Raw genomic sequence first — 24,688 nt, 5'->3', positions numbered from 1 at the left:
GTATAAAGGGAGGTAGGTTAACTCTGAGGTCTCATGCTGAAGTCACAGAAATTCGCCCTGCAGCTCTCCCCGTGTCCCCCCCTGCCCTGCCGCAGGGCTGGAGCAGGGCCAGGCGCTCCGGGCCTTGCTCTGCGTGGCTGCAGCGGCCGGAGGAGCGGTGCCAGCCCTGCCCCGTGCTGTGACAAACGCTGAGCGTGCCAGGCCTGGTGCCAGGCTGCGCTTGGCAGCGCTCAGCTGCATAAACAGGGACGCTGGGAGGGGACGCAGCGTTGTGCTTTGGATGCTTCTGTCACGGAGATGTAGGCCACCGGTAGTGTCCTTGCTGTCTCACGGCATATTAGACTTGTGGCTTTTGGTTTCTGGTGACACTGTGCCGTCGTCCCCACCTTCAGCAAGAAACTGGGGGTCAGAGAGTGAGATCTCCCGGGCTCCAACAAGAGGCCTCTGGCAGAGCAGGGAGCTGAACCAAGGTCTCTCAAGAAGTTCATAGCAAATGCCACGGCCGTTTCAGCGTTAGGTCAGGCTTTGGACAGCGGTGCGGGCTGTCCTCAATTGGCTGCTGTCGCTTGCAGGTAGCAGGCACCAGTGCTGGCACTTGCTCATTGTTTCGAGTGCTGGTAGGTGGGACGCTGCCGGGGGCATGTGAGCCAGTACTTCGTATGGTAATATTTAGAAAGAGATAAGAAGAAGCTGCTTTTCATCTAGTCTCATTCTTCCATGCCAGACCGTGCTTTCTTTCAGCTCAGGAGACTGAAATCTTCTGTTCTGTTGTAAAAAGAAATCACTCGGTGATCAGAGGAGCTAATGAATCCTGGCTTGTAATGTCTCTCTCTCATGCGGATCCTCTGATATCTTACAAAGGGTGAGCTTTATTAGCTTTTCCTGTAATGGGACAGCAGTGGGGCCCCTCTCCTATCTCCCACTGCCGCCTTTTCAAACTCAGAAGAGTTTCCTTATCTTTTGACCTTGATGCTGGACAGCAGGGGTGAGCTGAACGCCCTTTTTAAATGAGAGCACAAACACACATTATTTTAGACTCCCACAAGTGCCGTCTGTAGGTGTTTCATTTCTACCAGGAACTGGGCTAAAAATAAGACAAACAAATCCCCTGAAATTAAAAAGAAGCATCAATGTTTAAATGATTGTATCAGATAAACTGGGAAGTCATCTAAAAATTTCAAAATAAGGGCTGTACTGGCTGAGCTGCAATCCACCCACTCACAGCAACAGGAGTTGATACTTTATTAGAAGAGTGGGATGTTGTTCCCCAAACCTATTTTTTGTCTGTTAACATGTACACCAGACAACCCCATCATGGGACTTCTGCCTTCTCTTTTTAGTCCACGGGTCAGCTTTCATTTTTCATCTCATTAGAATTGGTGGGGCAGGAGAAGAATGGTTTATCCATGCAGCTAACGAGAGGGAGACATAGGAAGCTAAACGGGTTAAAGTCAGTGCTGGATTCAAACATCAGATTTTCATTGTCAGTTTATGTCACAAATGCAACCATACTTTAAATTCAGCTGCTTGAGTAACGCCCAAAAGCTATCATTGCACTAATGCAATTATGATAGCGCATCAATTGCTGTAAATCACAAAGCTATAGATAGGGTGTAGTTGTCATGTTCTTTGTGATAAAAAGATGTAGAATCTCTAATCAGTACAACGAGAGAGGCTGTCACTGATAAAGGGAATCTGGGGTTGGAGAGCAGTATTGATCATGCTGAGGAATTTACCAACTCTATCAGTTTTTGCACACTTGGAGCAGCCTTTCAGGATGCACCACCACCTTCACCTGCCCCAGGGCTGGAGGGATAAACTGGGAGGTTGGCATCTGCCTTGCTCAGGTCCTCTAACAAAAGGACGTTTGTTTTGGGAAACGCTAGTTTTTAAGTTTCTTGTACAAGAAGGCATGCTGTTAGGTAGACCATACTTGGAAATGGTGGGCTGCATTTCCTTCTTGGAAGTAGTAATGGCCATCCCTGAGCATAGTCTCACATCATGCTGGTGGGGGGGGGCTCGTTCTTCCCAGCTGGGCTGGTGCCAGACCAGTGTGGGCTCCCAGCAGCAGGGAGGGCATAACTGCATGGTTCCTGGGCAGCCAGTGCTGGGGAGCGGCGCTGAGCCCAGCTGGGGCACAAGCCAGCGCCTTCTCCCTCGTGGCTTTGAAGTTGTTTGCAAATGATATAACTTCTCCACCTGTGACTGAGAATCAGGCTTTCCCTTCCTCAAGAAAATGTCAGTGCTTACCATCCGTGTTCATCCTCTCTAAAAAAAATAATAATAATTTATGGCCAATATTCATAAATTATTTACATTCAAAATGTGGAATTGTAGGCAAAAATGAATATTAAATGACCAAGTATGATGAAAATGGAAGGATAGGGCTGGGCTGTCAGGCTGATCGGTTGCTTTTCATGCATTTGGTTGTTTGTTTGTTTTTCCCTCAAGAAACTCCATGGATCAACATACAAAGAATTTATGTGATTTTTTATTAATATGTAGCATATGGCTTGAAAGCTTTTATACGTTTATTGCTTTCACCCACAATCACATAGTTCCTTGTATTTGTGTGCTGGCATATAGCTGTGTATATGTACACAATCTCTGTATGTGCGTGTGTTTAAACTAATATTCTTTGTATAGAAATACTATAGCCTCATGTTGCAGCTTCTCTGGTTTTCACCACTCTCTTCTTTATGCTTGGGTGGTCATATTTTGAAATTTCCCCAGGACCAGTTTTTCATGCAGTCACGTTTCTCATCACATCTGAAGGATGTTGTGCTTCGCATGGTAATTAGGTCCTCTTTGTTTCATCTGCTGAACTGCTCTCTGTTACTTCCTGCAGCACACTCACGACTGGAGGCTATTGCTGAAATGTTAGAGCAGTGGAGATTCTCTAGGAGTAAACAGCTTCACGTTAACTTGCTTTTTTTTTTAATGCTGATTTACATCCTGTTTAGACCTTGTGCAATTATATTTATCCTTGTTGCTTTCTTCGAGTAATGCCATTTATTGGAATAATTTATTATTGCATTGTGTGGCTGGTGGGTGTGTATGGAAATCATCCGCGTATTTACAAATACATATGACATTATATATAAAAACACACAAGTAGCTATCTATCTACCTAAGGCTTGAAAATGCTGATGGCTTAGCCGGGAGCGCAACTCACTGTCAAGCTTTACAGAATTGAAGCTTTCCTGGCTTAAAAGAAAGCTCTGATTTTTTTTTGCTTTCCTGGCCCCACGGGAGGGAGGGCAGGCTGCGGGTAGCTGCAGGCAGCGGCCGATGGCTGTGGGGCCAGGCGGGAACTGGGGGACAGCTCACGGAGGGAGCAGCTCCCTGTGGGGCACAGGGATGGGGACCCACGCGTGGCACGGTGGGGCCGGCAGCCAGCTCTCCTGCAGCAAGCTCCTGCAAGGAGGGGGTCTTGTCCGGCGTAATTTCTACCTGTTTTGGGCCTCCCTTCCAGCTGTCAAGCTGCAATGGAGAATCGGGCCCCAGGTTTGCACCCTTTGCTGTTTAGAAGGGAACTTTCCAGACCAGCACGGCGCCTTTTCCTGGTGCAGCCAGCTCCGGTTGTAGGGCTCGCAAGTTGCTCGAGCTGGACCCAAAAGGAAATTCGCTGGAGGCTGCTCAGTTTGTACTGCCGTGCTTGTGAACCCCGATGGCGGTGGGGACGGTGACAGGAACAGGATCAGGTTTGCCTGAAGGTGCTGGGGAACCCGTGCCCACCGTCCCCAGGGAGAGCGGTTCAGGTTGGGTTGAGGAACACCCTGAGCTGATAGGTGCTGGGTACACTGCTGGCCTTGGGGTGCACCCATGTATACATGCAGATAATGTATGGAAGTGTGCACAGACATGAGAGGGGGAGAGATGTAAGTACCAGTGCTATGAAGCAAATGCAAACGTGGAGTTCCTGCTGGTGGTTTCTGTTTTTTTTCCTATTGTGATTAATAATGCCGTGATTACTTTGATTATAATGATCGCAAATCCCTTTAAGTGGTATCCAGATTGAGGTTTATATGGCATTTTTTCCTTGTTGTTTGTTCTGAAAACATATTAAGAAAGTCTCTAAAATAATATTACAAAACATCAAGTAAAATCCTGTCTCCTGAACGGCTGATGAGATCATGTGCGTGTGGCTGGGTGTTATCTTGCCCTGACACATGGAATTAAGTCTTGGACTATCCTCACCTAGGAAGACATCATTCTGCCAGCATTTTCTCTCCTCTGGCCGTTTCAGAGATGACAGCTTTTTTCCTTTCAGCCAGTTAAAATGTGGCTGTTCCTTGGATAAGCCAATGGGAAAATTTGTCAGTTTGTTCATTTCAGAGAGTCTCTTCATTTCTTTTTGTTGAACTTACTGGTAGCATGCAAACAGAAATTGGTTTAAAAATAAATAAATAAACCACAAAAAAACCACCTTAACTCTGCAACAGTTCTGAAATTTTAATGAACCAAGATGTCTGTGGAAGGGAAACTGGATTTTCTGATAGCCCATTGCCAAAGCTGCAGGTGAGGGAAGGCTGTAATTCAGCCTCACCAACTTGGGACACACAGTTTCTGCAGTGGAAATTCAAATGTAGCAACTATGTTACTTCTGCTAATATTATTCTTTATTGGGTTTTAAAAATTCAGGGAAATTGTGAAAATCAGAATTAGACAATTTAGGCATTTGCCTCATTTTTTAAAACAAATTCTGTGCTGTTTCTTTCTAAAGCTCCTGCCATTATTTTGTTTTGTTTCCTTAATGAAAGTCTTTTACAAGGTTGTAATCTGTAGACAGAGATCGATTCTTGTCACAGTGACGTTTTTAAACTCAACACAAAGCGAACAATTTCAAATTTTCAGCTTTCTGCGAAGTTTTTAAAATGTTAAATCCAAATCAAAGCAATTCCCCTTCCTCCCTCAAATTCACAACTATCATTAGACAGCAAATTGCTCATTGTCTAGCTTGACAGGAGTGGTTGGCTCTCGGTCCTGCATGCAGATCCCCAAGCCACTGTCTGATGGCGAATTTATTGCCCATCTGTTTCCATTTCTACACTGCGAGTTGAGCCTGGCTCACGAGCTGCAGATCACAGTTGTGGGTTTTGTGATCCATATTTATTTCACCTAACTTCCAGTCCTTAACTGAGCCACCCCGATTAAGCGGACTGGTGACCCCAGCCTGTCTGTGTAGTGAGCACACAAGTGGGTTCATCCAGGAGGTGACCCGGCCCATGGAAGATCTCAATTAAATGCCTAAAGAATAACTTCTCGAAGATCAAGCAGCTCCATGCTTTAAGCAGTTCCACTAAAAGAAACCTTGTTGGCTTATAGAGACGTGCTGATAATAGGCTCATTGCCTTGTTAGGTCAGCCAGGAACTGATGCTGGGAGGTCCTTGGGGCTTAAGTACCAAGGCAGCATTGTATTTCTGGGGAGATCATTGCATTTCAAGGGGGTGATGTGAGACACGAGACTGCGGAGTCAGCCCCAAGCTGCATTTATTCCCCTGAAATGCTCACTGTGTCAGACCTGGTTTCAGTTATAAAATGGAAATAATAGAAAAAAAGGTCAAACCATTTATTAAGGATTGACATTTACAGCAGTCAGGAATCTCCAGTTGTGTACAGCTTTCTGTATATATGTCACTCCTGTGTGACACCATCCCGCTGAGGATCGCCAAGCCACTGCTTTCCTGCTCTAACTAGTAGGTGACTATTTAGGTGTTGCTTACTGTATTCATACAGATGCACAAACAAAGGACCTCGGGAGTTAATTAACTTGCCTGAAGCTGCAGTACACCTCTAGAGCAAAATAAGAATATAGATTCCCGAGTCCTCTCTGTCTCTCAGATTTCAAAATTCTGCTATTTTGTACTTTATTCAGTTTTGACAGGTTATTATCAAAAAGTTCGTAATGAAACTGTTCGAAATTAACTATTTCCTAGGAAAGCTGACCGTTAAAGGGCTTGTGTCCTTGATCCCGTTGTAAGCAATGGGAGCTGTGCATTGGATCAATGACAGCATCTGTGGATTGAGGAGTGCAGCAAACCATAGATCGAAGGTAATAGTCCAGACAGGAATCTGAAGAGCGATTGCTACCTGTGCTGTGTCAGGGCCTGGATGCAAACAGATCTACCGCAGGAGGCGGCGTGCTGTGTGTGAAATAACACCAGCACCGGGCCATAGATCAGTGGATCTCCTTTGACACTAAGATCTAAGCAGGAAGAAAGGGAAGGAGAAAAATGTGTATACGTAGTTACATACATGTACACCCATGTGCACCCGCATGTAGGGTGCGTACGTGCAGACAGACACCTCGGTTAATTAAAGGTGCTGAAGCATTAAGTGACAAAACCCTCTCCAAGGGTACAGAGGGCTGGCTAATGTCACTGCTGATGTCCCTTAGGTATCATGCAATTCTGGTACTTGCCTCAAATGCCCTTCTGTGAGATTTGCATTGCCTGAGAGTCAGTCTGTTTTCTCCTTGCGTTAACAGTCTGACTTTGAGCGCTGAGCCTGGAGATCGCTGCACCTCAAGGAGACTCCGTGTGCACCCAGCTAATGCAGTCTCCTAGGCAGATCTTCGTGGCAGTGCACGGCCACGTAGCTTTTCAAGTCCCATTGGAATTAATGAGAGTTGTGTATCTTTGTCCCCCCACGTCAGGCTGCATATTTGCTTTTATTTGCCATAGCTTCATATTTCTGTTTTCTTTCCATCACTCACACACTGCTGCAGCATTATTTCTCAGTGCTTTCAGTTAAGATGCTAATATCCTTGTATTAGCTATTTAGGGGACCTTGTGCAGATACAGGCAGAGCAAGTACAATAGCAGTTCTGAAAATGTTGAGGAAAAAACATAATAGTAATCCTTGTGTAATTGATATTAGATCTCGTGTTCCTTGTTTCCCCTTCCTGCTCCCAAAAAGGAAACTTTTTAGCATCTGGATAAGATGCCAAGAATTACTAGCCAGCCCCAACTGCAAAAATGAAGAAAAAAGACATTTAGGTTTTAATGAAACATGTCCTCTAAGTTAACTAAAATGCTTGTTTAGATAGCTTTTGAGATAAGTCTAAGAATAATAAACTGTTATTTATAGGGAACTTCCTGGCCAAAGACCTCTGGGCAGCTCCAGAATACCAGAACAAAGGATTTACAGCCCACTGACTACTTAAAATGGTGATGTTATTTTCAGATTCAAAAGTCTTTTCCCCATTATGACAACCTGTTTGTGAAGAGGAAAAGCTGCCTACCAGTCCTTTCAGATTCTGGAGTCCCCCTTGATAGTTTAATACATATGGGTCAGTTTATTTAGCTTGAGTTGGGAGCTTTTACAGATCCTCATTATGTCTTCTGTGCAGATTTGTTTTTCTGCTTATGGCATCAGTCAGAATAAATGGAGGGATGAGATCTGCCCCGGCTGCTGGAGGGAAATTCCCTGCAGTGTCCCCAGCCTCCTAATATATCAGTGTCTTTTCTAGTCCGTTTCTGATGGGATCCGGCAGCAGGTCAACATCCTTAGGTAAAGAAGGGCTTCCTGAAGTGAGCAGCAGTCACAGGAAGTAAATTAATAGAAGCCGGCATCTGCTGATCTCTTTGACAATAAGGAATTTCGCTGCCAACATTTAGAAACCATTGGAAATGGTCTCCATTGGAAACCAGATTTCGACTTTCTGCCCTGGGCTGCCAAAAGTATTTCAGCATAAAATGCTAAAGTAAGTTGAACTTTGAATTATAATTTCAATGACTGTCTAGTGAAATGGATTAATGCTCTGGCACTGCACCTTTGAGGCTTTGGCTCGAATCTTGTAGGATAAAAATCTGTCTGCTTTGACAGTTGAAAAGGTCAGAAGTGAAATAATGTCAGGTGGTCTTAGCCCAATTCAATGTCTCGATTAAGAAGTAGATGTAAAAGTTGTTGATGGGGGATATCATATAAGATCCTTTGCAAAAATATAAATCATTTTTATTTACATTTTATCAGCAAAATTAGATGCAGACTGCTGCATTCAGGAGAGGTGGAGCTTAGGTCAGACTTTAGAAACTCTGGATTTCAAAGTGAAGAAAATAGGGGTCACAGTATGTAGTATCTTAAGCTCAAAAGCTTCTATCCATCATTAAATTGATTCCCTAATATATGACCATGTCAAATGTAGTTCTCACTCAAATATTTTAATTTAAAAGTTTAATTTAATTTAAGTTTGATTTAGGAATTTTATTAGTTGTGAGTTTATAGAAAGAACGTGGTTTTGTCACTGTTTAGGCAAGACAAGGCATCTCTTAAATTCACTTTTGGAAACTACTACAATTCAATTCCTGAACTTACTAAATGGGATTGTAGTTAACAAACAAAATACATACATTTGTGAAATGCATTTTGTCCCTTATTTGGAGATAGATACATATAATTGAATATGATAATATATAAATTACTTCCTAAGACATCCTTGAGGAAGGGTCACTATGGCAAATATTTCAGCAATTTCTGTTGGGAAAAAGGAATAGATAAAGGGCTTGCGTCGGTGTGTCTCGGTGATGGGGATGCTGGCTACCAGAGATGCAGAGCACTTTCACTGCCTTGGGTTTGTCCCAGCCTCACCTCTCACGAGCACTGCTCACGTGTCAGGAGATGTTGGCACCACTCTTTAGAGTTAGGTTGCAGATTTCCTTTGCTTCTTTCAATAGGGAACACATACAAGATAGTGCAAATTGGAAATTAGCTGTCATGGCGTACTACATAAGTACTGGTTGGTAATCTCTTGCAGATGATTAATTAAGTGAGCACTTTGTCCCTTTCAGCACTGGTAGGCACCTTTGTTTTATTTTATTCCCTGTTCCTTCTGCACGTGTGTATATATGGTATGTTGTGTGGTTTTTTTTTTCAAGTTGTGTTTCCATCTTAAGGCAAATAAACCACAGACTCCATGTGATCACGATAGACTACAAGAGCTGATGGAACTGTACATATGTTGTAAAGATTAATTGGCATTCTGTTAGGCCCCATAAAGCATGGCATGCCATGCATTATCCTCTATTTTGCCTTCGATTTACAATGCAGTTCAGTTCACATAGTGGGCACAGACCGAAAAACAGCGTATTTCTGAAGTATAAAATGTGTACTTTTTAGTAGGCTGATCATCCCAGTAACAAAACCTGAGAGGAGCTTCAGAGCTTCAGACACGCCATAATTGTGGAGCAGCGGTAACACGGTCTTGCTTTTCTCTGCTAACCGAGATCTATTAAGTGGGGCCCAGGGGAACACTGAAACCACAGAATTATCTTTTATTTGTTCTATAGATTTTTCTGACAAAAAAAAAAAATAGGTAACACATCGCCACGCTTGCACTTGAAAGAATCGGAGTTCAGCTGCGACACACGAAAAAAGAAAACCCTCAGCACCAGGGCGCTTGGCTGGGCTGACGGCGGTGGGTGACGGAGCAGCCCTCGCCAGCTGATAAGGGAGGCAGGCAGGCCAAGCACCGGGATTGCCAACCATTATTTATAATGGAACAAAGTGGTAATTTTGCAACTATCACAGCTCAAATATGGGACCATTTCCCTAGTAATAAAACTATTACTCTGTAACTGTTTACTTATCAGGAGACCATTATGTGATTGATGACCTGAAAATGGAGGTTATCTTTCAATTCATTTGAAATGCAAACTGACTAGAAAATCTATAGTTATTGCGGCATATTTTAAGCAAAATCAGGCACCTACATTGACCTCCTATTTACATTTCTTTGAGAAGAAAAATCACATAAAAGCTATCAAGAAACACATTTCACAGCAGGCAAATTAATTGGTTTTACTGTATTTGAATGGAGGGTTTGTCAAATAAAACATGCCATGACAGTTAATAGTGTCATTTAGAGGCAGAAAATTATTGGCTTATTTGTTATTGGATAAAAGGAAGGCAAACACTTTGTATTAGGAAGTTTTAATGTGTTTAAAATCCTCATTAGGGATTTATGGACATTCTTGCTTAGCATAGCGCCTCATTAATTTGAGGCTAAACAGTTACTTCTGTGTTTCAATTCCAATTTTTTTCCCCCTTTTCTTTAATTAGATCTCACATTAGAGTTTGGTCTCCACACCACTGGAGATGTAGAATTAATTAATGTGATTTATAAATCTAATGGAAGTGAGTTATTCTTAGATATCTTTTCATTTTAGTGAGCAGTTTAACTGCACATAACGTAAGTGCACACAGATCTAAAAGATTTTGGGAGCTTAGGAGAAGTATGCGACTTCTGTATTGAATACATTTAGCAGCGTCCCTTGGCATTAATAGATCAAAGCATTTTAATTAGAAATGTAACTAAAAGGGAGGTCATAAAGATCCCATTCAAAATCAGATTTTCTTTGTTCTAAGTTCTGTGCTGTCCAAAAAGCATTATTTTACCTCCCTTTTTGTATGATAACCACGACATTCGGTGGCAGTTGGGCTAATCATGTTTTACTATTTAATGAGCATAAGATCTGACTCTTAATGTAGTCTGAGTTTGGATCAGATCCCAATAAAGTCTTAATCATCACTTGTGCTATTTTGTTGTTCTTAATAAAAGGAAAATGGCTTTTATTTCACATAGGAACTTCATTTATTTGATTGAAGTTTACGTAAGAAAAGTATTTGTATGGACTAGTTATGCTAAAAGGCATGCTGTTAGTTCAACTTGAAGATATTTCAAAATACATTTGCCTTGTTCCCCCCTGGGCAAGACCGTGTCCTTGCCCTTTCGGTTCTGGCCTTCTGGTTTGAAAAGCCGCGCTGAGGACGTGATTTGCAAGTTGTGTCTGTGGTGGAGGGCCATAGGAAAACTAGCAATTTGCAAACAAGCTTTAAGCAATTAATTTGGGTCCCAGCATTGGCCTTGCAACCGTGCAAACTGCTGTACAAATTAAACCCAGGAGAAGGCTTTTCTGTGAGGATATTCATACCTGGTTAAAAAAATGAAGTGGAGCAGGTAACCAGCACAGCTGCCTGCTGTGCTCCTGCAGCCACGGGAAAGATGCTGTCAAATGTAAATAGATGCTTAAAAAGGTTACTCTTTATAAGCCCGAAAGAAATGCAACAGTCTGAATTCACGAGGTCAAATAATGCTTCAGGTTACATTGATGCAACCGCGCTGACATCAGTGGAGCTTTAGTGTCACAAGTGCCACAGCCTGACCCGACGGCTTCGCTGCTGCTTCCGCCGCGTCGCACAGTGCTGCCTGGTTCTGCTTGCTCTCTGGCTGGCCTGCGCAGGGAATAGGCACTAAATTACGCTAATGTAAAATAGATTTAAAAGAGATCCAGTTCCAAGTTGTATTAAATTTAGATGGTTGTGTCTGTAGAGTCGAGGGATTTTGAATGATTTCCAAGAGGTTCTACTCAAAGGGTTACGCTGAGAATAAATACGGCTTCTCATTTACATTACTATAACTGAGAGCATATAGACTCGGAAGCCAAACTCACTTCACACTCCTTTTGTACTTGAGCTGCCTCACTGTCTTCAGAGGAGTTAGATTTCATTCACATTGGTAGAAGTAAGACAAGAAGCAGACACTTGATCTTTATTTCTGCCACACCATATATCTCACCGCACCAGAGGGTTGCATAGTCTGTTAGGCAGGCTTTGATGTTTAAAGTGGACAAGTGCACAGTGGCATTTTAGGTCAGTGTGCTTTTTATCATCAGTTTAATGGAAACATATAAGGTAACCGCTCCCAGAATAAGGTACATGAGAGAATGTGCTTACATTTTATAAGCAAATGAGTACTTACAGTCATTGGAGGGTGGAGGAGGATGGGAAGGAGAAAGAGAGGGAGGAAGAGAGGGGAAACTGAGGAAAGAGAACAAGAGAGACAGAAAGGAAGGAAGGAATACTATTAAGTTCCCAATTTGTTTGTTCTTTGTCAATATTAAATGGGATGCACCAGCCTCTATGCAAGCAGTTAATATTTTGGTCACAAATCAAATGTACTGCAAATGGCACTTTTGTTGGACCTGGCTGAATACCGACATTACCGGTTACTCTGGTATTATCATCACAGCAAGCCTCTAAAATACTGCATTCAGAATATTCCATAAGTAAAACATGCAGCCTTACTCCCAGGAGACCCTGAAGTGAGAGATCACTCTATCAGGTTTCTCTCGCTAATAGAGTTTGGCAATTTACTGCATGAAAATAATGGAGAACCATCGAGTTTAAATTGAACATCAGCATATTGTGCTTTCATGGAGACTATTTCATGCTGATCCACATTGAAATAGTATTTTTAAAAGACAACATCAAAGAAATGAAAAAGAAAAAATGGGCTAAATAGAACACACACTGGGAAGAACAAGAAAAATATAATCATCACATCCAGGTCAGCCCGGTTTAAACGTTGCTGTAGCAGAACTAAATGGCAGAGAAAAAATGTCGTCCTTGCAGTTGAGGTTGCTCCGACTGGGAGGTTGTTGTAAGCTGAGTACATTGTAGGGACCTGTAATGCCTTCCAGATTGTGGGGTAGCACCTCTGTGCCCCAGGTTGGTGTAGCGGCACCTTTTTTACTTAAGGGACTGGAGGGGAGTGTGTTGGAGTCGTTGGCTTTTGTATAAAACTGAAGGTACCCATTGTGGGCAGTTCTGGCTTCTCAACTAGAGACCTTTAAGGGAAGTTCACTAAAGTAAGCGGGAGTCTGATTCAGTCACAGCTTGGACCACACTAGTAAATTGTTTTTCCTAGCTAAATGTGCTTTACTCAATGGAAGAAGCACATACTTCTCCATCCAGCACTAAAAAGCAGCACTGACTGCAGGCCAGGCTGTCTTACCTCAATACATGAATTAACTTGGTCCACTCCTTAAAACTTTTCCTCATTCCTAGGTTCTCCAGTAAATGCCTGTTTGACACACACAACCTCTTCACAGTGCAGTGTTTGTATTAGGCGGAACAGAGGAGCAGCTCTCTGTATTTTGTTTTAGGCAATAGTTTTTCTTTCTCTCTTAATTTCTTTATATATACAAAGTATATATTTTCACAGACCTTTTAATAAGCCCCAGGAGATATTTTTTGGGTTGAAATAATGGGAAATGTAGTCTTCTCATGGTACTTTCTGGTTCCAGGATGGTGGAGGTACTGAAGGAAAACAGTGAATATACATTATTTGGAACCCACAAATTACTCCCTTGAGAATTAATAACCCTGTGAAAAACACATGTATGTATCTGAACACCAAAGGAGCTATTTTCTCTTTTTTTAATAGCACCATGTTTGACTTCATTCAATTTCCTCCAGAGCCCAAACATACAGTACTAATATATGTTGGTGATAACCTCATGAATATCAAATACATCCAAAAAAAAAGTACCACTTAGGCTGCAATATTCATTCCTTGCTCTTTCGCTGCTCCCATTCATACCCATTTGCACTAAAGTTAGTAAGGAAGAGCCAAGATCCATCCAGCAAGTGAGATTAGCTTGACATCTATTTCAGGTGTCTTTAACATGAATGACCCTTTGGGGACAAAATATTAGCAAGGCAGGAAGCAGACAAAAGCATCATTTGTAAAATCCAAGGAGATGAGAACAGTGGGCTCTGTGCAGTGGTATGAAGTTAACTGCAAGTAAATGTGAAACAGTCTTCCTCGGGAGGAGAAATGGATAGCCAGATCACAGCTGAGGGGCAGGTGGCTATCTGAAAAGGGGTAAGTCTAGAAAAGATACAGGAATGACTAAAGAGGGGAAATGAACCCTGAACACACAAGCAGATACTGATAGCCATCAGAGGAAAGCTGGTGGTGGAAAGGAGTGGGTGTATACTCCTTTCAAGTGCAGGTGAAATATTTGCATCTTTGTAGATATTTAGTGAGAATATTGCAAGAAAGAGATCATAGTTTCATATGGGTTGGAAGGACCTTCAAAGGTCATCTACTCCAACTTCCCGCTCAGGCCCAGTTATTGCAGCTTGTTCAGGAGGTTGTTCAGCTGAACTGTGCACATCTCTAAGGATGGAAGTTCCCCTTTGTCTTTGATCCCTGCTCCTGCATCTGACCGCCCTCCCAGTGGAAAATGTTTTCCCAATGAAGAGCTGGAATTTCCAATGGTGGCTTGACTCTGCCACCTCTCATCTGATCCACGAATCTCTGGGAACAGTCTGGATCTGTCGTCTTTACACTTTCCCTTGAGGTAGCTGCAGACAACAGTGCGATCTCCCTTTTGCCTTGTCTTCTCCCAGCTCCAGCCCCTAGCCATGTCAGAAGCCTTCAGCTGGACCTTGCTGCAGCACGTCAGTGTGTTTCTCTTCCTGGCAAGCCAAAAGTCAAGCACAGAGAGCAAGGATCACTTCTCTTGTCCATGCTGGCTACATTTCTGCTGTTACAGGCCAGCATGTGGCCGGTCATCTTTGTGCCAGGCACACTGCTGAGTCCTGTTCAAGCAGTCGTCCCCCAGGACCCCCCAGCTCTTTGCTTACGAAGCAGCTTTCTAGACCGTCGTCCCTCAGGCTGTGCTGCTGCGTTGGGTTATTGCAACCCAAGTGCAGGAATTTACCAGTGTTTGAACTTTGTGAAGTTCTTGAACAAAATCCAAATGCAAATGCAAATTCAATTTGAAATTCACAAGTGCTGCCATAACAGGAAAACACAGTCTCAGAAACATGTTTCTTACCTAGTTTAATCCCCTGATCAATTTTTATGCAAACCAAATCTGGCTGTACTAAACAGCCATGGATTTCAGTCCATCTTGCTGGCAGACAGGGAGAGTTGTAGCCAGTGTTTGTTGAACTTGTCCCAGTTCAACACATTGATCCATGCACTGCCACCACTGCCACCTTGGTTCCCACAAAGGGTGCTGGACTTGGTGGGGCTCCACTGTGATCTAACATCACCGATCGTACTGTTCTGATGGGCCTGAGACCTAGTTCAGACAAGCCTCATTCTTCCACCATATCTGCAAAACCCTGCTGTTTTAGTACTGCCTGATCCCTTTCCTACTTGTAAAAATCGAAATAAATAAATAAATAAAAATAAACAATAATAATAATAATAATAAAGAACCGTCTGTTCCTAAGAAGCCTGGCAGGAGCTGAAGGCATTCGTAGGACGAGGCTTCTGCTGACAGACCTGTTTTTGCTGCATCTGGTTTTCTAAGTGTTTTCCTCTTATCACTGTGTAGAGCACACTGGAAATGATCAATCAAGGCTCATGCACAGGATCTTTTCTTACTACCAAGTGAAAAATCAATTTGTGTTCAAAGGAGTAAACAGTAGTATGAGCTTCATCTGCCCAGAGTCAGAATGTGTCCCTTGATAAAGAAGATGACAATGAAAGCGGAGCTCTCGATGTACAAGCACATAGGTGCTCATGTGCAAGAGGTGGGAGTGGGTTCCTACAATCACGTAACATGCTACATTTGTCTTTCCAATAAAACAAAGATAAGAACAAGAGATTACTTGTTGAATGCCAGTTGTGCACCACTAGAGCCAGATTATTCCCAAAGTTTATTCAGGTGGAAATGTGGTCGGTCAGTTCTCGCAAAGACATGATTCATTTCTGCTTTTCAGCACCACATTTGAAGTTTTAAGACTTTTCTGATGTGTCTTTTGGAAGATTTTGTTGCTAACATTTTCAAGAAATGCCTGCTGTCTGGTGTAAAATACAGACAGGAAAGAAAAAGAGAAAAGAGACTTTATGTGACTTTTCTGTGGCCACAAAAACAAAATCTGATCTCATGCAGGTTATAAATTGTCCGGGAGGTAAGAGTGGTCAAGGAACTGATGAATGAATAAATGGAAGGTTAGATCAACATGACTCATCAGATATTGTAACCATTCACCCAATGTCACTTGATCTGCATAACATTAAAGCTATTATTCCCTCACTCTTATATTTCTGCCCTCCTTCCCTCTCTTTAAAGTTTAGCACTGAGCCGTCCAAGCCATACATTAAACCTTTGGTTCCACGTCATTTAAGTTCTGTTCTTTCTCTTATGAGACTGAAATGTGAAGAGAGCCTTATAATGCTAGCTGGTAGATTTTGACCATCTGACCTTTTCTTTCTTTTTTTTTTTTCTTTTTTTTTTCCCCCCCCTTTTTTTTTTTTCTTTTCCCTTTTTTAAGCCTGGAAGCAATATCTAAAAGTAAACATGAAGCATTTTGATGCAAGAGAGTTTTGCCAGATTAAAATGAAATTGAAAGATAAGTTCAGTGTAGCATGTAGCTGTTGTGAAATCTTTTTGTTTTGATTGAAGTTACATTACCTCAGGACTTAGATCTGCAGCTTATGTAATATTAACTGTTCTTCAGTCTGGAGCTCGAGCTGGCTGAGAGGGCAGCTCATGATGTGAGACGTAACTGCTCAGTCATATGGAGGCAAAAATCCTGGAATCTGTCCTTTTGGCTGGGTTAGATCACACCACTCACATGGGACGAGAAGCACCAAAAGCATGCACAAATGAAAGCTGTGGTCCTCTGGACTGGAATCTGGTAACTGATGAAAGCTAAAAAAGAGAGAGGATGGAAAATCACGTAATACTTTCTAACAGCTAGATTTTTATTATATTAGGAAAGTAGTTACATGGGATGTCCAATCTTGATTAAACTCCTGGATGAATATGGCAATTGTACAAACAATTTGTTATAGCACTAGTACTTGGGTAGGTGATGAATACACCATTTGCTGTGGTTCACTCTCTCCTGATCAATCTGTGGTGGGCCATGTGGGCATGCTTGCACTTGTTTGCTGAATGCAAATGTTTATAGGCAATTAACCTGCAATTTTTGATTCATACTTTGAAAGTTTGGAAGGTTGCTTTTTCCTTCTTTTTTTTTTTTTCCCTGGGGTTTTCTAAGTCTCTAATAGACCTGTGCCTTTCAAGTCTCTTCGAATGTGCAACTGCAGCATGGATTTAGAAAAATGGTCTCATTTCTTGAGAAATCCATTAATAGTAACGTACTGAAAGACTCTTACATTGATCTTCTCTCTGATAGCCATGTTGTAATAATTATTCTTTTAATGTTTGCATCAATCTAAATGTTTTCTTCTTTGTGCTAGCTCCTACTTGGATCTCCCTATATGACAATCACAGCACTTTGACATCTTGCATTACTTTAATACCAGTGATTCAAAACAAAGCAGTGCCAAAGGGAACAAAAGTTCTGTCAAGCCATTAAAATCTTCTTTGCCATTAACACAATTAAATTGATGCATGAACATTTAAAGTTATTAGCAAGCGCTGCCAGCAGAAGCTGGTTGTGATTGCATAATATATAGTGGGCTTTATTAAAGTAGAATGGTATGTTTATTATTATCATCATCATTAGTTCTGAAGTAACATAAACTTAAACAGGGCTGTGGGTTGGGAGAGCTCTGTGAAGCAAGTAAGAGCGTGGTCTGCCCTGTGTTAAGGCCGTGGCACAATTATGACATTTTTAAACAAAGGAATACACACGGTGTCTTGGCTAACCATTGAAAATGGCATGTGTAACAGGAGGGAGGAGAGAGAAATAAAGAAAGGGCTTCTGTACCTCTGCTGCTCTCACTTTTCCCAGTCTGACCAACTCGGCTGGATCTTGAGCTGCTCCTGTTACTGCTGCGAGAGATTTTGTGGTTGGTGTGTATGCTGCAAGCGTATTGGGGGAATACTTGTTTTGTTTTCTCATATTCCAACATACTAATTTTTCAATGAAAAAAATCAGGAATGTATCAGAGACATACGTACTTCTATTATCCCACTGCACAGTGCAGTAATGCCCATGTTTGCTAATCTGAGGGATATTTTGTTTAAAGTTAACTATATTCCTCTCTGAAAGGGAAGTTAAGTATGAGGTATGGAAAACACAGATTAGCAAAGAACTTAGAGACATTGAGAGGAAAAAGAAGTGATTTAAGGAAAATTTAATTGAGTGTATCAGGGGAAGGACAATGAAGTGCTGGAATATCAAGAAATGCAGTATGAAAGTGGAATCCAGGCCTATGGCAGTTAATGCTGACCGTCCACTGGAAGCTTTCAGCCTAGGGTTGTTGGGTAGAATTTGAGTAGAGTAGAAACTGGGACAAAAGATAAATCTTTTTCTTTGTTTGGATGAGTGTTTTTAAATGGCATTATGGAAAATGATAATCTGTAGTTGCTGACATAGATAAAATCACTGATACTCCTCCAGGGCGGTCATGTTCACTTCAGTACATCTTTTTCAAGATATTTATGAACTGTTGGAAATTCAGAGAACAGTGGGGAAATAAGCCAAGGGAATGGAAAATCTTGCTTATTGGGAAAGAAGGTAAAGGTTGAACATACAATATTCAGAAAAAGTGGACTATAATTCTACGTATCGATGCATGGTGTAAGTGAAAAGGGAAGTGAGTAGTTGGAAGGGCTCTACAGAGAGGCTGAGGTGACTCTGAAAGCAGAATTTTAACTAGTTATCACAAAAAAGGGCCAAATAGATTAAAATGCTACTCCACATTTTATTAAATGGAGGAATAGGAGATCATTTCCCTACAGTTTTTGAGTTAGACTAGACACAGTACTAGAAAATATGGGGAAAGTGTGCTACAGCAGTAGGGAATGAACGTGCTGACCTAATAGATCTTCTTGGTGTTTGACTTTTGTAGCTGTATGGATTTGTTCTTGAACCATTTAAACGAGTATACCATTTAAACGAGTATATTCAATTGGAAGAAGTTAAGGGCAGCATTGCATGTGTGCATGGGTCTGGTTGTGTGCATCAACATAATGTGTCTTTCTAAGGGGAGAAGGGATATCTGTCAAGCCTCTTGAGCTGGATTCCTGTGTGCTGTTCAGTCTTAACATGATACTTAACCTGAAACAGGCCAATGAAGCAAGCGACAACATCAGCAGCTGCCCTTATAGTCCAACCAGTATTTTACTACAGTATGTGTTCAAGTTTTAAGAGCCGTCTTGGCTGTTAGCGTATTAAACTGTAGGATAAGATAGTTGATGATAACAGCTTTCTCCTAAGTGTTACCACCTCTGTCCTTCACTGCAGCCTGCTGCACGTTAAACCAAGCCTCGCGTTCTCTCTGAAGGTTGCTGATAGGAGTAACAGTGGGATCTTCTTCAATTACAGAAGTTTCAGGCAATTCTTGTGCCAGTTCTCAACTGTGAGGAAATCAGAGTACTTTATTGCTTCAAAAATGTCATTCCTAGCACAAAGCACTGCAAAAGAAAAAAAAAAAGTGACAAAATGAGTCCTGCTGATGATTTTTGTTGATCTGAACAGGAAAATTTGGTAGGCAGCAAGCATGGATACAGCAGTCTTCAAACAAAGGAAGTTGCTTGTTAGCTCTTCACCTGTATAGTTAGCCACTGAACTTTGCATCCAGTGCCTGACTAAACGTTTCTTTTTTTCTTTAAACCTAGGTTACCCTTCCCAATGACTCCAGCTGTGTGGAAGAAATATTGCGGGTGAGTAATACTCTTTGCTTTTGTGTCTTTTTAATAATTGTAGTGCTCTTATTTCATCTTTCATGGAGAAGTGTTATATGGCTGTCTTTAACATCGTAGTTAAATAATAACACATTAGTGGGTTTGTATGAAAAAGACACAGTCTTGTAGGGTCAGGATCCTCCTTACTGGGTAAGGTCAGTTCTAATATTCCTTCTCCCAGTACATCTGCAACTTGTCTTGGTCAGCATTTACACCCCTTCCTGTGCTTTTTAAGCTCTCAATTTCACTTCTCTCCAGAATGCATTTCTCTCCCGCCCTGAGGTGGAGTTGCCTTAATTCTCCTATACTGGCCTACAATTGTCCTTCTTCCCCCCCACTGCAGTTTCCCAGCACTCATGGATTTGTTAAAGACCTTCTTTGCTGGGAGCTCTGGTTAGTGCTTGAATATAGAAAATGAAAACAGTCGCTGCAAACCGAGCAGTTTTTTGCAGTTAATTGCAACAAGAACATATAACAAGAAAGAGGGAGCATGGACAATGAGTTGTATACGTGTAAATCTGCCTTATCTTAAGTGTAAGATGGGCTTTTCCTCAACACCCCAAATCTGGAGTCCCCTGTTGGCAGTGAGATTTGTCTGTGGGAAGGTCGGCAACCCACCAGTTCCTATCTGGGTTTTAGGGTTTTATCCTCGTGGTGTGAGTTTCCCATCTGTCGGAGCTGCCTCCCTGGGATTACCAGCCCACCTGATGGTTTCAGTGTAGAGGGGATAAAATTTCAGTGGGAATTTGTGCTGGCCATATACTTTTCTATAAGAGCAATTGGTGCAAACTCACCCAGACCTGAAGCGAAGTGCAGCAGTTGTGTCAAACACACTAACAAAGACACGGACATATTCTTGCTCATAAAATGAAGTAGACTTTGCAGTGTTTATTGCAATCCTCAGTACAATTGTTTGTGTGGAAACTTGTTCCTGTTTTCTATACACGCATCATCTCGGGACAGCATTGATGTCCTTACGAGTCCTTACGAGTTGTCAGTGTTTCTGCAGAAGTCAAAGCAGCAGGCGAGCATGCACGTGCAGACCTGTAGTAACAGAGGAATATGTGTCTGTGTGCACACCCAGCAGCAACGAATGTGAGGAAATAAATAAAATTTAGTTTTAGCGTTCAAAGTGAGCAGCAGTTTATTACTTACAGAACACTAAGGGAGAAAAAGCAACAAAAAAATGTTGAAAGGCAGTGTGAAATACTTGGTACATTTAAAGTATCTTCTTCCCCTGTTTATATAATTCAATTAGGCTCATTACTATAGTTGTAATGAATGACTTGTTAGCTGGGGAAAGCAGTTGTTTTCAGTAGGCAGCATCAAAGGGAAATGTGATGTAGCAAATTTCAGGAATCAATCATCCAGGTGACAGTTTTAATGTGGGAACAGTGCATATAAATCACAGGAAGCAGAAATGTCTTTTTTCTGATCAAGAGGAGGTGATCCTGTTTCCTACCCCACGACTATAATTTGAGTCAACAAACAGGGACAGAATTTCCCAGGCTTCCTTCTGAAACCTGCGGGGATTGGCACAAGGCTTTGTATCATGGTCAGCGGGTTTGGATCAACTGCAGAGTCCCTGCTGCCACAGACAGCACCTCCCGCCATCAGTAGACTGTTAAACTCAGGGGGACTTTTGGGGGGACAGAGCAGGGATTTGGCAGGTCTCCACATCTCTGGGAGCTGCAGAGGGCAAGTAGTGGGCACCTGCAAGGCATACAGCATGGCAGATCTTTCTTGACTGTTGGGTGCAGGTGCTGCCCAACCTTGCCATCCAGCCTCGGTGCAAACCGGTTGGCCACAGCTTTGGGGTAGCCAGAAGCCGTCTCAAGGAGCATATGAAGCTGTCCGTGGCAGAGAGCAGCGATGGGCTCAGCACACTGTGGGCACTCAGCCACGGCTCGCCTGGGGCACGTGCTGCCTTGCCCCATGCACTTCTGGGCTTTGAGTGCCACGATGCGGTGAGGGCGGCCTAGTGAGGCGTTGGCATGGCGTCAGGCAGCTCTGGGCGCTGACAGGCTGTCTGCAGCCTCCTTGTAACCAGCCTGCAAGCAGGCTGCCAGCGAGACCCTGGGTGTGTGAAAGCTGCTGATCACAGAGCCGCTTCTGTGGCTGCCCGTCAAAGGCTGAGCAAGGCCCAGCTCCGACCGGCTGCCTTCGATGGCAGCATTTCAGGCTTTCAGCTTTGTGTGGTGCTGAAGCACACGTGCTGTAGAAGTACCTGAGTTTTGTCGATGGCTTTGTTGTTGTCAAATGTATATTGCAGAATAAGCTAGTGGGCAATGTGCTTTGGCTGCATGCAGAGCATCATATTCTACTTGATAGGTCAGAGTGAAAAAAAAAGAGAGAAGGTGATGCTCAGCAGTGGTCAAAATCCAGTCTGTGGGCTTCCTGTGGAAGGCCTGTGTCAGGAGATTCAGGCTGAAAGGACAACCCCTGGTTGCAGCAGCAATTTTTCCTTTGAGAACCTGGATTAAGTTCCCAGCCCTGACAGATATGTTCTGGCTTACTGGGGCCATTTACTTAGGCTCTGAAAAGCCTTTGGGAATGTGGGCCTTAGCTCTCTGGTGGCAGCTTCCCCAGGTTAAAAAAAAAAAAAAAAAAAAAGTATAAAAAAGGTATTAACATTTGTATCCCTGTCAGGGATGTTGCAGCGATAAACACAAGAAGGATTACAAGGCAGTGATGTCCCAAAGGTAGGTAGGTGGGGGTGTAACAGTATGCATTCGGGCCAACTGTGTGAGTTTGAAGTAAACGGAGCTTATTTTACTTACTGCTGCCTCAACATCGCTTGCACAATAGCACTCGCGTCCCTGCAACAGAAAAGAGAGTTCAGCCCCAAACACTGGGCTGCGTTACGCATTCACGTATGCAGTTTTTAATCCAAAGTGACACCATTGTACTCGGTGTCACTCCTGCAGCTGCTTAGCAAGCGGCTGGCGAGGACTGGCAATTTCTGCTCCTGGCCATGTCCGCTGCTGAGCTGTGTACCCCAAGAGCTGCAGGACCGCACTTACCGCTCGCCTCCTCCCACGCTGCCCTGGCATTGCATGTCCTGAAGTTTGGGCTTCTTTTCTTCCTTTTTTAAGTCAGGAAATTAAGTGGCTTAATTCAGTTTTACCACTCAGAAAGGCATAGTAACTCTTGCAGGTTTTTTTTCTAGACTTTACAAGTAAGAGGGACCTAAGCTAAGCTGTGACCTCTGATTTTACAGAGCTCTTTTTTCAAGCTGAACTTGATTAATGGCTTCTGTAATTGTAGAGGCTTGCAATTCCTAATCTGTCTTTTTTATTTCTCCTAAAAAAAAAAAAAAAAAAAAGCCAAACCAACCAACCAAAAGAAAAAAAAGTGTTTAATTGGGTTTATGGTAAAAACTTTCCAGCTGAGCGAGGGGAAAGGTCTTGAGTCCACTCAGACCCCTGAGTCTTAAGAGACAAAATTTCACAGTCCTTCAGATTTCCTGAAACACTTAGCCACTTATGTCATCTTGTGTAACTGCTTTAAGGACTGTTCATGATATTACAACCAAAGGTTAATGGCAGTCCAGTCTCCTGTTGATTTTGCTTTTCTAACAAGGATGGCTGAGAAGGTTTTTAAAAATTAAAACAAAATACAATAAGATAAATTAAAATCTCTGTTGTACAGCTAAGGCCAAGCTATAGATGTTAGACAGGAGATCTGCATTCAACACAGGTTTCTAACACCAAATTAAAAGATGAAGCTGAATGATGGCCGGTATACTTTTTTTTTTGTTCCAAATGTGACTTATTTTTGAAACCAACATAATGGCTTTGAACATGTGGCTAACGTGGAAGATAGGCAATCAACAGTGGGTGCGTGTGTAACTCGTCTTTTATTAATATAGATTTAAATTAAGTTGTCACTTGCTATGTGCAGCCACTGAAAGATGAATTCATTGAAATGTTGTGATACCAAGTGCAGATGGGGAGGGAGAACTGACATTTTAAACCAATATTCTAGAGCTGTTACTTGTGCTGTTTATATCAGTGCTCTGTATCAGTGTGCCTTGCTGTCGTTGCACATTATTTGAAGGTGTGCTGATCCAGACCTAGGGGTGTGCGTAGTGTACGGCTGTGTGACACTGGGTACAAATTAGCAGGACCCTTTTTCTGCCTACAGAGCACAGAAGGGACCTCCCTTAGCATTGCTTTGCCTCTGGGTAAAGGGGTGATAAGCATATGACATTGCAGAGAAAAGAAAGGAAATCTTTTAAATAAAATTTCTTGAGGACTTGTAGTGTGAATTGAAAATTTGGGCTAGGTGTTTGGGCAATTGTTTAGATGTAATCCTGCGGAAGTGAGGCTGTGGTCTGTGTACATGAAGCTATCGTGTCTGTGTTGCTAACCATCTGGGCAGGCGCTTCTGTCTGAAAATCTGGCCCTGCTTAGAGGAACAAAAGAATTCTTGTAGGTACATATTCGCTGTAGTAAGGCATCAAGTAACTCAGTGGACTTCTGATGGTATGTGGACAGCTGTGATATTAATTAAAAGCTTTCTAGTCTGGAAGTAAAACAAATCCTAGATATAATTTAGATTGTAATTAGAATAAAAAAGACTGGAGTCAAACGAGCAAAGTCTGTAATTTGTATGGTCTTCTATTCTTCTGATGACTAGCTCCTGTCTAATGACATTGGAGAATATGTAAATTGATCAGCAGGTGAGAATGCCCTTGACTGGGTAAATTATGTGTAGTATTACCTTCCTCATGCCAATTGAAAGCACTAATGGATTTAATATGTATCATCCATAGCTGAGGTGAGCTGTTCACAGGGCAAAATTAGACTGTAACAGATATAGCCCATTATTTGCCCCTCAGTAATTGTTTTCTCTTCTAAAATGCAAACCGACATTGAAGAACGTTGCTAAACATAATTATAATAATTGTAATTTGAAAAATACAGGTATGCTGTCCGGTGTGGTTACAAATGCACTTAGTAGCTGACAAGCAGTTTAAATATTTTCAAGTGGAATCTGGGGGCTTGCTGGGGAGGACATGATGTGAATTTAAAATGATTATCCAGACGTCATTGGACAAGTGAATAACGAGCTGACTGGCCTAGTAAATCATGTGAACCTGTCAAATGTGGGAACACGTTGGGGAGGAGATGATGTCAAGTAACAGTAACTTAGCAACCTGGCATTTAGCTGTCCAGAGAATGAGTAAGAGTAGCCACTTTTAAATAGCTGAGTAAATAAATGAATCCCTATATGTCTTAGGTGTGCTATAAAAATAGCCCGGCACCGTATGTTT

General features: G+C 42.3%; 1 protein-coding gene across 9 annotated transcripts in view; it reads left to right on the top strand.

Moving 5' to 3' along the window:
• AFF2 (ALF transcription elongation factor 2) overlaps window positions 1–24,688 on the top strand; it is a 329,062-nt gene that overhangs the window by 161,547 nt on the left and 142,827 nt on the right. For all 9 annotated transcript variants that reach the window (XM_067004994.1, XM_067004995.1, XM_067004996.1 and 6 more), the window contains one exon: window positions 19,345–19,389. In XM_067004994.1, the coding sequence (XP_066861095.1) occupies window positions 19,345–19,389 (45 nt within the window). The remainder of the gene's footprint in view (window positions 1–19,344; window positions 19,390–24,688) is intronic.

The sequence above is a fragment of the Anser cygnoides genome, chromosome 13 (assembly GCF_040182565.1).
Source record: "Anser cygnoides isolate HZ-2024a breed goose chromosome 13, Taihu_goose_T2T_genome, whole genome shotgun sequence".
NCBI lineage: Eukaryota > Metazoa > Chordata > Aves > Anseriformes > Anatidae > Anser > Anser cygnoides.
This window is presented reverse-complemented; position numbering and strand designations above follow the sequence as displayed.